The sequence below is a fragment of the Acartia tonsa genome, chromosome 2 (assembly GCF_053477335.1).
Source record: "Acartia tonsa isolate MP-2025a chromosome 2, ASM5347733v1, whole genome shotgun sequence".
NCBI classification, from domain to species: Eukaryota; Metazoa; Arthropoda; class Copepoda; order Calanoida; family Acartiidae; genus Acartia; species Acartia tonsa.
The window spans coordinates 55,713,384-55,728,866 of NC_137261.1; the positions used below are offsets into that span (position 1 = coordinate 55,713,384).

The 15,483-nt window shown below is 32.3% G+C and overlaps 1 protein-coding gene across 6 annotated transcripts in view; it reads left to right on the top strand.

Annotated features, from left to right (window-relative positions):
* LOC145312190 (alpha-galactosidase MYORG) overlaps positions 1-15,483 on the top strand; it is a 78,900-nt gene that overhangs the window by 26,326 nt on the left and 37,091 nt on the right. For 5 of the 6 annotated variants that reach the window (XM_080151384.1, XM_080151381.1, XM_080151382.1 and 2 more), the window contains 2 exons: positions 11,829-11,892; positions 13,321-13,399. In XM_080151384.1, coding sequence (XP_080007510.1) covers positions 11,829-11,892; positions 13,321-13,399 — 143 coding nt within the window. Of the gene's footprint in view, positions 1-9,773; positions 10,312-11,828; positions 11,893-13,320; positions 13,400-15,483 lie in introns of those variants that run through there. The other variant, XM_080151386.1, reaches the window with a different exon arrangement.

Below are 15,483 nucleotides of genomic sequence, written 5' to 3' on the forward strand. Positions count from 1 at the left end.
CCTCCCCAAAAAAAATTTCCTTACCCCCAAATTTTTTTTACTTTTTCTTTTTAAAGCTAAATAACACCTCTTTATTAAACCTCGTGAGGCAAAGCCTCTAGAGGCTAGGAACGAAGCCGCTAGTTAACAAAATATAGTAGAACAACAAAACTAGAATCATGTAATCCAAATAAAGGTAAAGACATGATGCAATATTTATTGTGCACAATCTAAATATTTTTTTCCCTAAAGAAAAAATATGTAAAACAAGGATTACAACATACATAAAAGCGAAGCTAAACTAATCAGACGATTAGACATACAAACATTGACAACGCAATTAATATTTTACAAAAATTCCGTAAAAAAACTATCACAAAATAAATTCATTATGCTTCACATTTCAAGACTTTATTATAGAAATACTTTGTTTATAAAAATTGTACCTAATTGTTCTAGGAATAAGTATTCCAAAAATCATGAAAAAAGGATAATAATATAATATAAAAAATTGTTCTTAAAAATGCATTTGTTTAAATGGACATACTTTGTGGTAATATTTATAGAGTTACTTCGCTTTCTAAATTGGACACGTATGTTACAGAAATGTTCATGCCATATTCGAAATCGATAATTCCCAAGTTAACAATAAAAGCTATCCGGACGGACGGACCTACCCTAATTTTAAAAAGGCGTCGCTTTAAAAAATGTTATTGTGTAGAAAAGCTGTGTTTTGTCTCGCTACTGCCTCTAAAACCAGGGATCTAAAGGGATAAGACAATGCCCGATGAATTGATGTACAGCCCCTATGATAATACACAAAAATTACCCCTTATGTAGATTATAAGTAGTGGTTGACACTGAACTAAATGAACCACCTAATCAAAATTCCATTAAAATACTCAAACTTTTAAAGTCAACTAATAATAATAAAACGCTATTTTAAAACTTTGGGGGCTAGTGTAATAAACAACTCATTGTTCCCTTCCTCCTTGCTCTAAAACAATACATACACACAACTATACGGAAAGTCATTATGCTTACATTTCTTTTGCCAAAAAATCTTTCAGGGTGACCGTTAGCTAAACATATATTTTAACTTTATTTTTAAAAAAGTTTTATCTATATGCTTTGTTAAGCAGGAGTTTAGATATTAATTTACACAACAAAAAAGTATAGAAAATTTGTATAATTTTTATTTACTTAACGAATATATGCAAGACGCATTTTTTTGTGAGGGTTAATGAATAAAGTTGAGTTAGTTACAACAAAACATTGTAAACAGGAGCACACGCTTCTGTCTTAATTAGTATGTGAACTTTGCTTTGTTGTGGCTTGTAAAGTATGTCTGCAGATCCTGAAAATCTGACAGACACGCAGCTAACACAGCAGCGGTCAAACGATACTTTTGACAGCCCGAAAGACGACGAAAATTTGATAATAAACGAAATTTCGAAAGAACGCGAATGGGCGAGAAGCCATCACCCGCCCCGGGCCACCAAGAAAAATGGATTTATCCCGCGCGAGGTGACCCCAAACCGCCAGGACGGGGTCAGGACTCCGTTAAGGGGAGAGATGGATTCTCTGTCACCTCTGGCGCACTCAAGGAAATTGTTTTCTTTATTTTTAAATTCAATTGAAAATCTCTGTTTTATGTAAATAGATGCTTTCCCCCAAAGTGCATATCGAGCACTGAACCCCCTCCCCTCCTTATATTTTGAAATAAATTGTAATTAAGTGGAAAATGTTTTTTTTAAATGACAAACAAAAAAACCTTCCCTTTTTCAATTTATTTTAAAATAAAGGGGGGAAGGGAGGACGTGTTCTATTAGGCACTTGGAGAGAAAACGCCTGAACAAGATATTCTTTCTGTAAAGGTATTAATAGGTCAAGTTTTCCTGAATTTTTATTGAGTTGTACACTGTACAGCACACTGAACAATGAAAAGGCGGTTTCCTTGAAAGTGCCTTGTCACACATAGTACCCCACCCCTTATTTTGATAAATTAAAAGTAAGGAGAAGTGGGGAGAGGTTGTTTTTGTGTGTGTTTGTATTTTAGTAAAGGTGATTAGGTTAGGTTATATTGTGTACAAGGTAAGGGCACCGCAGGTATAGGTCCTGTAGAGTAAGAGCCTCAAGAGGTAAAAGAACTAACCTCTCCAATCAATTAATTTCTAAAATTAATGGGGAGGGAGTTAAGTGCTCGACATGCACTTTAATGGAAATCACCAAAAATCACAATTAGATGAATTCAATGTAAATCTTAACTATACCAATTAAAAAGATTTTTTTTATTGTTTATGCAAAATTAGAACTATCATAATTAAAGTCAAATAAAAGACTGTTCTATTTTTGTTGATTTGTCTATTTGACCCATAAGATTTAATTACGTCGTTTTTCACAGATAAAATCCTAAATTACAAGAAATTTAATGAAACAATATTACCAGAAGTAGCCTGTCAAGTCGTGGCACTAGTAGGCAAATATCCTGGGGGGATGTGTCCAACATTGAAGATAGAACAAGGAGGGGTCCTTTTGCCAATATTCAGCAAATAAAAGATATTTTCTCCAGGACTCGGCGAGCATAAGCCGCGACTAAGCCTCAAATTTGAATGCTTAATTTTTTTTGAAAAGAGGGATTGCCATATTTTGGACTTTTGTGACTTCTAGTCTGTTTTAAAATAGTAAAAAGTTTATTTCTCTGAGGCTTACATGCGGATAACGCGAGGCTGCCAAGCCCTACTTATAACCATAAAAGTTACTCTTTAACTTACTTTGTCCGTCTGTCTGTAAGTAAATATATTGGGTAAATATATTTAATTACTTGTAAAGATTATCCCTTTTTTTTACTTTGTTTATACTGCTTTTTTTGGGGTAATTAAAACGTTCGTCATAATCTCTTAGCATTGTTACCAATGCGATGGTTGTTTTCATTCTTGTTTTTGATCAATATATTTAATTAAAAAACAAGGATGACAACATCCATAAGTAGCGAAGCACAAAAAATCGTAGATGGGAATACGTACAGGTAGATTTAAAAGGTTTTTACTAAAATCAAGAATAGATTTATTGGATAAAATAAACATGAAACCTTGTTTTATTTTGTATGATGATGATGGTCAAAGTAAATTATATTAAAGATGCTCATAACAATGGGAAAAATTATTTTGATACTGATATCCCATAAAAGTTTGAAAATTGGATCAAAATAGACAAAGATATGGGGAAATATGTAAAACATATAAAAATAGCCAAAAACCTGATAAAAGGCAGTCTGGCCACCATGGTTGTTTACTTAAAACGACAAAAAATTATTTTTTAAATCCTTAACTTAAAAAATTGGGAAAATCGGACCATATATACTGAAGATATGGAAAAAAGTGTAAAATATATAAAAAATAGCCTAAAACCTGCCAAAAAGGCAGTTTGGCCGTCATGGTTATTTTCTTTAAAAGACAGGAAATTTAATTTTGATATCCATAACTGAAAAATTTTTGAAAATCGGACTATAAACACTGAAGATATGGAGAAAAATGTTAAAAATACAAAAAAAAACAGCCTAAAACCTGCTAAAAAGGCAGTCCGGCCATCATGGTTGTTTTCCTAAAAGACGGGAAATTTAATTTTGATATCTATAACTGAAAAAATTTTGAAAATCGGACCATAAACACTGAAGATATGGAGAAAAATGTGAAAAATATAAAAATAGCCTAAAACCTGCTAAAAAGGCAGTCTGGCCTTTTTAGTTGTGTCTTTAAAAGACGGGAAATTTAATTTTGATATCTTTAACTGAAAAAATTTTGAAAATCGGACCATAAACACTGGAGATATGGAGAAAAATGTGAAAAATATAAAAATAGCCTAAAACCTGCTAAAAATCGGTCCGGCCGCCAATGATGTTTTATAGTTAATTGTGCTCCTTAATGGTGGGAATGTTGTCAAAAAATTTCAGCATTCTATCTTGTATAGGAGCTGAGTAAATCCCATTTCCCCCATAGCGTTACGGACTGACGGACTGACGGACTGACGGACTGACGGACGGACAAAGCGAATTATAGAGTAGCTTCGCTACTAAAAAATGGATGTAGAATATTCTTGGGTATTATGACAGGGAAAAAAATGTCGCCAATTTTGCTCGCTAACATTGAGCTTGTTTATTTGGTCAGAAGGAATAGGTAAAGGAAGTGGAAGTGAGATATAGTTATTTTAGCCCGCTGCAAGTTTCACTTTATTAGAGAACATGAAAATCAAGTGTAAGAGCCAAGTAATAATATATAATTTATCCATTATTTTGGATTAATTCAGATGATCAGTCTAATCCTTAGTAAAGCTACTCTATAATTCACTTTGTGTGTCCGTTGGTTTGTCGCTTACTCTACATGAGAATAATTTAGTTATTACAAAGCTTTTGTGATTTTTTACTAATTGTTTTATTCTTTTTTCTCTCTTTTTCATGATCATTGAACATTGAACAATCACCTTTTCCGTTTATACATCCATGATTTTATTATGCTTCGCTTTTATTAGTAAAATTAAAAATACATTGGTAAAACTTAGGACCCCTGACCCTTTTACAACTGTACCAAATTTCGTCCACCCGCTTCCAATTAAGGTTTGAAATGTTTTACATGTCCTGTCATGTTAGGAATACGAAGGTATACCTATCTTCAAAATGGAGTACCTAAAGGATGTGCAAAAAATGCCTTCTTCTATAAAACACGAATTGAGAAAAAAAACACGTATACCGTTAGAACTGCTCTGAGCTCTAGTTTTTGGAAATATAATTATCATCCTTATGCTGTTTGTACTTTAACTAGGTGTATCAGGTATCAATCTACCTAATATTCCTGTCCATATACCTAGAAATAGGGAAAACCTAAAATTTAAAAAATCCAAATTAAAAATATGTGTATTGTTTTTATTTTTTCATCTTTTAATAACAGATTATTTTTTCCGTAATTATATTTATTTTATCAAAAAAGATATATAATAAGTATTACAACAATGATGGTAATATCCATATAAGTGACAGTTCTGTTTGTATCTTATAAATTGGAGTATCATTCAGAAATTGTACAAAATCTGTGTTATAATTCTGGGAGGGAGGGACATTTGGCTGTTTATCACAATAGTCCCCAAAATGACTTAACAACTTTGGATGCCTTCATTGACTTTGATTGGTTGGATCATTAAGTTGAGTGTCCAAACGTTTCAAGCACTAATTATAATCTACATAAGGGGCAATTTTGTTATCCTTATTGGAGATGTATACTAATTTACTGGCCATTGCCTTATCCCTTTAGATCCCTGGCTAAAATTGCTTAAAATAAGAATTTACAACATAGACGTACTAACTTTATGGACGTAATTATATAATTTTAAAATTTGCACAAACAAACATTCTTGTATAAATGTAGTAAAGCTTTGATTTTAAAATAAAAATCGATAAAGAGTATAGATCTCCAATCCTCTAGAAACACATTTTGGGAACAATCCGATTACATTAATGGTTAAAAAAGTGTACACATTTAGTTTGAAATAAACATTACTTTTTATTTAACCCGTATAATAAGTTAGCTTTGTTTTGGGAATTTATTTGTTAAATAATTTCGTTGAATCTTATGTGACCAAAATCAAATAAAGAACTTGTCTGCTAAAAATTTGACGGATTATTCTGGATGATAACTGATTAACCACCTAGGGTTATAAATCTATTGGTTTAAGAAAATATATCTATATGTAAGTGTAGAAACATGATATCTTCAGAGTTTCATTCAAAGGCCTTAAGGAAACCACAGGAATCGTCAGGGATAAGACAATGAACGATAAATTGATATACATCACTAATGAACAAATACAACATTTTATAGTTTAAATTATTGACTGAAAAGTTAGAACAATGCTAGTTAGAATAAACCAATCATTATTTAATAAAAATTAATAATGTTTTAAGTCAATATTTGTATGAGAAGTTATTATAATTTTTTTTCTCGTATTCATTCGAATCCGGTGGATAGGAACCGGTTCTCATCCATACGAAAAAACTATGTCTAGCATCGTATTATATTCAGTTTTCTACGAATATAGAAATGTACAATTACAAGATTAAAATTAGTTTTTTTAGCCGGTGCATTCGGCACCACGGGGCTTAAAAAACTAGTTTTAATCTTATAATTGTACATTCTATATCCGCGGAAAGCCGTTTATAATACGATACGAGAAATAACTATTAATGTGATGTCCCCTCCCTCCCTGAGGAAATACTCACAAAGATAATTCTATGTTTATAATATTTACAAGTTTTTGTTTTGCTGTGTGTAAAATGCATTTTTGTATTTAATTATATAAGAAATGTTGGCTCGTTTTGTGAATAATACAATATAAGAACGTTTAAGTGTTTTTATATTCTGTTGGCTTAGCTCCTACCCTCTAGTGGCTTTTTTCACTACAGATGCAGGGGAGATTCCATACATTTTTTCATTTTATTTGACTTTAAAAAAATAAATATTTCGGATCATGGAAAGAAAACGAAGTTGCGGGTTTCATCGTATTTTCACAGTATCTTTTCTCCTCTTTTTAGCCCCTGTGGGGTGCTCTAGCCTTGCGGGGGATATTTTCTAATCCTGCGGGGCACTCATTAACATTTACTTAACCTAATCTATCCTAAAATAACCTATCAAAAGCTACTGTGAAAATACGATGAAAACCCACAACTTCGTTTTCTTTCCATGATCCAATTTTTTTTTATCACTTTTTAAATTTTCTATTCTTTCAATGCATTTTTAAAAAAAGTAATTTTTCTTTTGTTTTGGGGAGGTGTGGGGTGTCCCAACCATCAACAAAATAGCTTAAAACCAACTAAAGACCAGTAATTATATTCCCTAAAGAGAAGAACGTTATAGAGCGGATAATCATAGACCATGTAAAGTTCATATCTGTAATAGTAGACGAGAAAATATCACTTCCCCTTTAACACATCTTACGGACAGACTTGAGTAAAAGATTTGAATTAATTGAGTAGCTGCACGACTAAAAAGTACTATATCAACCAGTTTTGTGGTATTTATATCTATGATTAGGAAAGTTTCTTGCCAAAGTAACCAGCTTGATTTTAACAAGGATGACAACTTACATAAAAATGAAGCTCAGCAATTCATAACCTCAGAAAAAAAACATTAACAAAAATGGTGACAGATATTTTACAATTTTATAAGTCTTACCAAGTCTGTAACAAAATTAATTCAGAAAAAAATCAGTATGCTTGATATGAATTTATTTTAGATTTTAATATAAGAATAGTTATTTCTCGTATCGTATTATAAACGGCTTTCCGCGGATATAGAAAGTACAATTATAAGATTAAAACCCTGAGGTGCCGAAGGCACGGGCTAAAAAAACTGGTTTTAATCTTATGATTGTACATTTCTATATTCGTAGAAAGCCGTTTATAATACGATGCTAGACATAGTTTTTTCGTATGGATAAGAACCGTTTCCTATCCACCGGATTCGAATGAATACTAGAAATGCTTTTCTCGTATTCATTCGAAACCAATTAATATCCGTTGGATAAGAACCGGTTCTCATCCATAAGAAAAAACTATAATTAACATCATATTATATCCAGTTTTCTACGAATATAAAAACATACAATCATAAGATTAAAGCCAGTTTTTTAGCCCGTGTCTTCGGCATCTCGGGTTTAAAAACTGATTTTAAGCTTATAATCGTACATTTTATATCCGCGGAGGATAGCTGTTTATAATACGATGCGAGAAATAATTATTCTTGTAACAATTTTCTAACTAAGCATTCTAGGAGTCAAAATTCCAAAATTAGTTGTATGGAATCATTAGAACATTGTAGCAAAAAATCAAAGCATCATATTAAAATTAAATACTATGTTGTTTATTTGATAAGAGAGTTTAAAATCAATAGAACGATTCTTACATGTCCAATCAAATTAATGATACTAACGGTAGGACCTACCTTAAATGTACAAAGCTTCGCTTTTAAAAATGTACTTTAGATAGAAAATAGGGTCAGCTGAATTCGAGTTTCCGATTGTGTACATAGTTTCCTCATTCATCTCAATATTTGCTACTAGCTAAAAAAGCTTTAAACTCGTTTATCATTATATCTTTTCCCTTTGACCGGAGTAGCTGAAAATAGGTTTTGCCATTTTTGGGTTATTTGCTGTACAACTTCGGAAATTAGGGAAGAAATAGGCAATCAATTTTCAGTTGATAGAAAAAAGTGAATAGCAACTAAGTGTGTATAATTATCAGGAAGGAAGGGGACATTGGACTGTAAATAACACTGGTACCCAAAGTTTTATCTTATTCGTTGGGTAAAAACTTTGGGTTTCTTGAGTTTTAATTGATTGGTTCCAAACTAGTAGTGTCCAAACTTTTCAACCAACAATTTTAATCTACCAAAGGTGTAATTTTGTTAAACATAATTAGAAATGTACATCAAATTATCGTCCATTGTCTTATCCCTTAAGATCCCTGTCATAATTATAGATGGTGGGACGACGGCGGTAAAGTGGGGAGATGAGAGAGTGAAAATGTTTATTAAAGGGATAGATGTGGAAATCAAGCACTTTGTAAAGTTTTGTTTATGTTTGTTTATTACAGCAAATTACATTGTAGAATAGTTTTTCTTTAAAAAAATGATGTGCTTTAACTGATATCTATAGATTAACCCCCAAACCCTAACTTTCAATTTAAAAAAGATCTTATGATATTATGAATGTAAATTTTTTATTTCGTAGAAAACTGGATATAATACGATACGATGATGCTTCATGATGGAATTACTTTTCTACAAAAAGTGGCCCATTTGCATCATAAAGGAAACCGCCAAGTTTTAATATTCTGTCAACATCTAAACAAAATGTTATTTGTAAAAAATATAAAACACTAACATTTTTTTTCTATCCAGTCCTTACCAGGAATCTTAAGGGATAAGACAATGGTCGGTAAATTGATGTAATATCCCCATTTATGATATACAAAGTTAACCCTTCTGTATTGCTTGAAACGTTTAGACAAACAACTTAATGAAACATCCAATCAAAATTCAAAATAAGTCCCTAAAATTATTAATCCAACGAATAAGAAAACGTTATTTTAAAACTTTGGGGACTAGTGTAATAAACAGCCCAATGTCCCCCCCCTTCCCCGAGTAGTTACCCTATAATCAAGTTTATAGATAATTAATGCATATAGTGTTTGTATGTTTAATATATATTATGTGTTAGTAATATTTCAAGTTTATTTTTTACTTTTTGTAGTTGTACTATGTAAATTAGGTAACAATTGTCATTCATTTAATTATTTATCAATGCTGACAATTGTGTTTTTATACAAATATTTATTCTTTATATGATAAAAACTTGTAAGGGTGTCATTTTTTAGTATTTGTGGCTTTTTTTTGTAATTAGCCAGCCATTGAAATAATAGAAAAAAGATGGGTTTGGTCCATTCTTAGGTCAGAGTACATTCCGGCGCACGCTAGTTTTTAGTATATCATTCAAAACTGCGAGAAAACCATTTAAACTTTTAGCTAAACATTTGCTGATTAACATTTAATTCTTAAAGAAAGTTTAAAAAACCACACTTTAAAATTTTAATGTAAAGTTACAAAATATTTTGCTAAAATAAGTTTGGGTATTTTGTGTTTTGTAGAGACACTCGCCAGTTTTCTATCTTCCTTCCCTCTACAAGCACACACATACACACACACACACACACACACACACACACACACACACATATATACATTTAGTTTTCCCAAAGTATTTGCCCAAACATGATAAGCTAAAGCAATAACAAGTTTTTGTTTTTTTTATAATCATATTCTGGTTGCACTTCATATACAATAGTTAGTTAGTTACTCATTATTTACTCCAGTTATAGGCGGTTTAACACCAATTTTAATACTTGAATTTGTTTGTTAAAGAATGTCTTTGGACCTAATTGCTCTGTTTGAGAAAGGACCTCCGCTAGATGAAGTGAAAAGTGATGAAAACGAGAATGAAAAGAATGAGAATCAGAATGACACCACCACTACTGCTGCTGCTGCCGCAGTGGTTGAAGCTGCAAGTGTCATTCAGAATGGTGACATTCCCGCCTCAGAGGAAGATAAACTTATCCCCCTGTCTGAATCTCTAGTGTATAATAGACAGGAATCATTGCAGTATAATGATATTACTGATACCTATATCTCTGTGCCTGTCATCACTAAAGCAGCCACTACTGGTGGCAATAGGTTCAGCAAAGTTAGAATTGAATGTGAAAAAGATAAAAGAAAAAATTCAAAATTTAAGGTGTATTAATTACCATTGACATTATTTCTATTGAAAATAAAATTTATGATTTTAAAATCTTTTGATTAGATGATTTATAATGTGGTATTGATTAGTTGAATTAAATCAGGGTTCTGCCATCGAGTAAACATACATTAGAAAGCCGCAAATTCAGCTGTATAACAAATTCGCAGCTGTCAGAAGCTCCAGTTGTAGCTGGGATTCACTTTTCTGAACCTTAGCCGCCAACATGGCAGCTAATCGCCGCTAAAAGCTTCAAATTGGCCGCCATTCCTTAAAAACCATTATTATTCTTCATAAATTCTAATTTAGTACATTTTGGGATTTTTAATTTATTCACCATTTCTTTATAATTGATTTTCTTCAACTGTACAAATGGATTTTAATTACATAATTTTATTTATATATTTAAAGGGATATTTTGCTCTCTATTTTTAAAATCAAATAAGAATATTCATTGCCCCATTATCTTTAAGGTTTATAATAGTTTTTAGACAGTTATATAGCAATTAAAATATTGAGAACTTTTAGGATTATTAAACTTTACAGATAAGTTTACAAACAAGTTACATGTAATTGCGATTCATTATTCTATATAAAAATTATATTATACCCCCTCAAATTTTGTTAAAATTATATAGTTATTATCCTTCCTTAGACCTATACTAAGTTACACTGCAAAGGAGAACAATCGGTTCAGTGGTTAGCGAGTTCCTAAGCTACAGAGAGACATACTCTTACTTGGGTATAGTCCCTTTCGTTGCAACGGTCCTTAAAGGGCGATTCTTTGTTTTTTTCACATTAGCTTTTCTCAGATTTTCTAGCTCCTGCGGGGGGCTCTAACCCTGCTGGGCCAATTGCCTAACCCTGTGGGTCAATCACTTAACCCAATATAACCTAACCTAAAATAACCTATCAAAAGCCATATTAACAAGGATGACAACATCCATAAAAGCGAAGCACAGAAACGGTAGGACAAACGGACATTAATGCTTGTATAGTGTCAGAACTGAATAATCAGAATATAAATGTGTAAGAGTCAAAGCAAAATTGTAAGTAAATTTGTTGAAAAACAGCTTGATTCAGGATATGGACATACTTACATTTTTAGGACTTGATTATAGAGTTGCTTCACTTATTACATTATACTTTGTTGTCCCAGGAATCAATTTACCAAAAATCAGATCAATCGGATGATTAGATCACATAAAAATGTTTTGCTAAAAAAATCAAAAAAATCAACATGTTTAAAATGGACGTACGGACATTTTGGTGATGATTATAGAGTTGCTACGCTTTCTAAATCGTACCTAACTACTAAAGGAATCACCATGCAAAATTTGAAATCGATAGGACAATTCTAACATGCCTAAATTAACGAAAAAAGCTATCCGTTACGGACGTACGGACGTTCGGACGGACCGACCCTAATTATAGAAAAGCTTCGCTTTTAAAAATACGACGAATCGCCCCTTCCCTCTTACTTTTATGTAACCTATATACATATTTTTTCTTAGGTTGAAAGTTATGAGGATGGTAGGAATAACCTTGACCTTAATCATCTCAGTGTTGATAGTCCAGGTAGAAGAATAATTATTTCCAGTACGGCTTCGAAACCGATTTATATCCGCTGGATTAGAACTGGTTCTCTGCCATACCGAACAGTATCGTATTGACGACAATTTTCCATGAAAAATAAAATCAAATCAATAGATTTAATACCAGTTTTGTTTCCCCGCGCCTTCGGCCTCTCAGGTCTAACGAAACTGGTTTTAATTCTTTAAGTTTTACTTTTAATTCCTGCGTAAAGCTGTCTATAATACGATGCCATTAATAACTATTACCAGAGTTCTTCAGGGATAAGACAATGAATGATAAATTAACGATGTATATGCTCATTTATGATAAACAAAATTACTCTTTCTGTTGCTTAAATTATGAGTGGATAGGTTAGGACACCGAGAGAATGTGTTTTAGAAAGACCAACCCTTTAAAAGTAGATTCCAAGGCAATTTCTTTTTTTAATGTATTTAGAAAGGTGTGGGACAGGGTATTCATTCAGTGCTTGCTAGGAATATTGAGAGAAAGCATAGAATTTCAGTGATCTACAGGAATAAGGAAATCATCCAATGATAATACACAAAACTACTCCTTCTGTAGATTACAAGTGTTAGTTGAATGAATTAATGAACCAACCAATCAAAATTTACTTAAAGTCCCCAAAGTTTAATAAGAAAACGGGTGCTTGCTTACATGTGAAGACCGGAGCACCGAAAACCCCCCCCCCGCTTAGTTTTGACAAAAATCAAAAATAAGGGGGGGGTAGTTTTTTAATGTCTGGAAAACGGCAAGGAGGAAAAAAGCACCGCAAGGCAAAGAATTAACCCCCCCCTTAATTTTGAAGAAAATCAAAAATAAGGGGGGGGTAGTTTTTTCACGCCAGAAAGTTGAGTGAGGTAAATCAAGAAAATCCAGTATACCAGAGGGGAAACCTTATTACAGGGATATTCATGTTTTGGGGCATAATTTCCTTATTTATTGACTTTGGCCAGTAAAAGGTTTTAATTTTGCGCAAAATTAAAACCTTTTACTGGCCAAAGTCAATAAATAAGGAAATTACGCCCCAAAACATGAATATCTCGTAATAAGGTTTCCCCTCTGGTATACTGGATTTACCTCACTCAACTTTCTGGCGTGTTGTACAGTGAAAAAACTACCCCCCCCTTATTTTTGATTTTCTTCAAAATTAAGGGGGGGGGGGTAATTCTTTGCCTTGCGGTGCTTTTTGCCTCCTTGCCGTTTTCCAGACATTAAAAAACTACCCCCCCCTTATTTTTGATTTTTGTCAAAACTAAGCGGGGGGGGGGGGGGTTTTCGGTGCTCCAGTCTACCACATGTAAGCAAGTACCAGAAAACGTTATTATAAAACTTTGGAGACTAGCGTAATAAACAGCCCAATGTCCCATCCCTCCCTTATACAATGTTCACTGAAATAATTGTTTTTGTCAGATATAAAAGGGTATCCACATGATGAAAGTCCCGGAGGAAGCATCAAGGCTGGTTCGGAAGTGGATTTTGAGATCGACAGGTAATATTTTATAAACAGTTTTCCGCTGAAAGTAACATAAGATAGTTTAAGAATTTAAGTTGTGTTTGCCCCCACCAATTAAGCAGAGATTAATTATATTTTTCGTGGAAATTTCTCTGAAAAACACAATATGATATAGGAGTTTGTGGCTCAGAACCGGTTCTAATCCAACGGAAATTCATTTGATTCGAAGCCTTACTGGAACAATTCAGTCATTTTAATTATTTGTAAACTAATAGAAACCTTTAAATCTTTAACCTAAGATTTTTGTTTCACATGGAACGTAAAACTCTAAATCTACAAAATTATTACATTTTTTTCCTCATTGATCTTAAGGGATAAGGCAGTAAACGATAAATTCATATATGTACATTCTAAATTACCCCTTCTGTAGTTTAAAATTATTGATTGAAAAGTTTGTAAGGTGACAACTTAGGGTACCTGTATAATTTACAGTCCAATGTCCCCTCCCCCTGCGCTCTTTTTTTAAAAAGTAAAATTAAATATAATCTGATTTAAAACTAAAATTATGAATATGATCATTTTATGTACTTTTAAAAATTAAAGGAAAAGAATAATCATATTCTTAGATTTTATATTCGATGTAATATCACTTGGATGTTGCACCAGATTTTAATGTACTCAGATAAAGTGATGCTCGCAGCTTGCTAAAATAACGATACCAATTATTCATCCCCTTAACTCTAAATCCTACCCTCCTACTAGATAAGCGATCTGACCAAAGAATTAGGTCTATATTAGCAACCTTAATCAACGACAATGTTCCCTATGATAATATCCACGTATATCATATATCCATTGATTCAATCAGCACATCTTCACTTTTATTCTATGAATAAAAATAATTCTTGTATTAAAAGGGTAAAATTTTTCCGGAATGCAAATGTTATAAATAAAATATTTTTATTTATAATGAACACGTTAATTTATATTGTTTATAAAGAAAAAAAATTATTTCCCTCCAAGTTTGTAGTGTACACAGAAACCCACGGGGCTATAGCACTTACACATCAAGCAAATTTACAGTTGATGTATTTTTGGCAAAAAGTTTCCTTCCATTTTCTCAGCCATAAATACATTCGGCGTTATCCTCTTAGAAATTTTTTTTTCATTTTTTTTCAATTTTGTACCCCCCCTACTACCGACGAACAACTATTTTAGGTTAGGTTAGGTTTTAGGCAAGGGGACCAAGCGCTGCGGCTAGGCAGGCTAGAGAGCCGAGCGCTGCGGCTAGGCAGGCTAGGGAGCCGAGCGCTGCGGCCAGAGTTCATAGTTCGCTGTCGGGAGGGGGGGGGGGGCCCGGGGGGGTACTCAAATTTTCAATATTGATAAAAAAAATTTCTAAGAGGATAATACCATACATCCAACACTGGCATTTACACATCCATACTTTTTGAATTATATGTCATAAATACATCCAACACTGGCAAATATACATCTAGATTTATTATATAAATATTTATTAATTGACTTTTTTCCCTTCTATAGCTAAAACAAAACTTTTTGATGTAGTTCTCACTTTTTTTCTAACGGTTAAGCTGACTTTAAACATAATCCTTGCTTTAAACCAAGCAATATTTTTTATTTAATATCAAAACAATTACAAAGCTAGAATAAGGTATTTTTATTATTATCCAAGTAACTTCAGTTGGCCCATCTCTCGCCCACCTTTAATTACAAATATGAAAATAATAGAGGTGCAATATTTCTTTATAAACAGTCTAATAAAAGTGTAAACTAATTCTTCTAAGTGGGTTATTTATTGTCCAACACAATAAAAAAGGATATTATTAATTTAAATAACCTCTGAGATTCAACCTTTTTTGTCAATAATACGAATTTAAAATAGATCTTTATTACCTAATTACTACGTTATTAAAACACTTGGCAATTTCATATCATAAAATAAATCCTTAATTGTAAGTAAATTGTTTCAACTATATGGGACAAGTTAAATATCCCTACAAACACTATAAGAAACAAAAACGTTGAGATTTTCCATGTTTTTTCCTTTTTCCCTCCCAAAATACCATAAAATCAAGGCATTAATCCTGGATATTTTG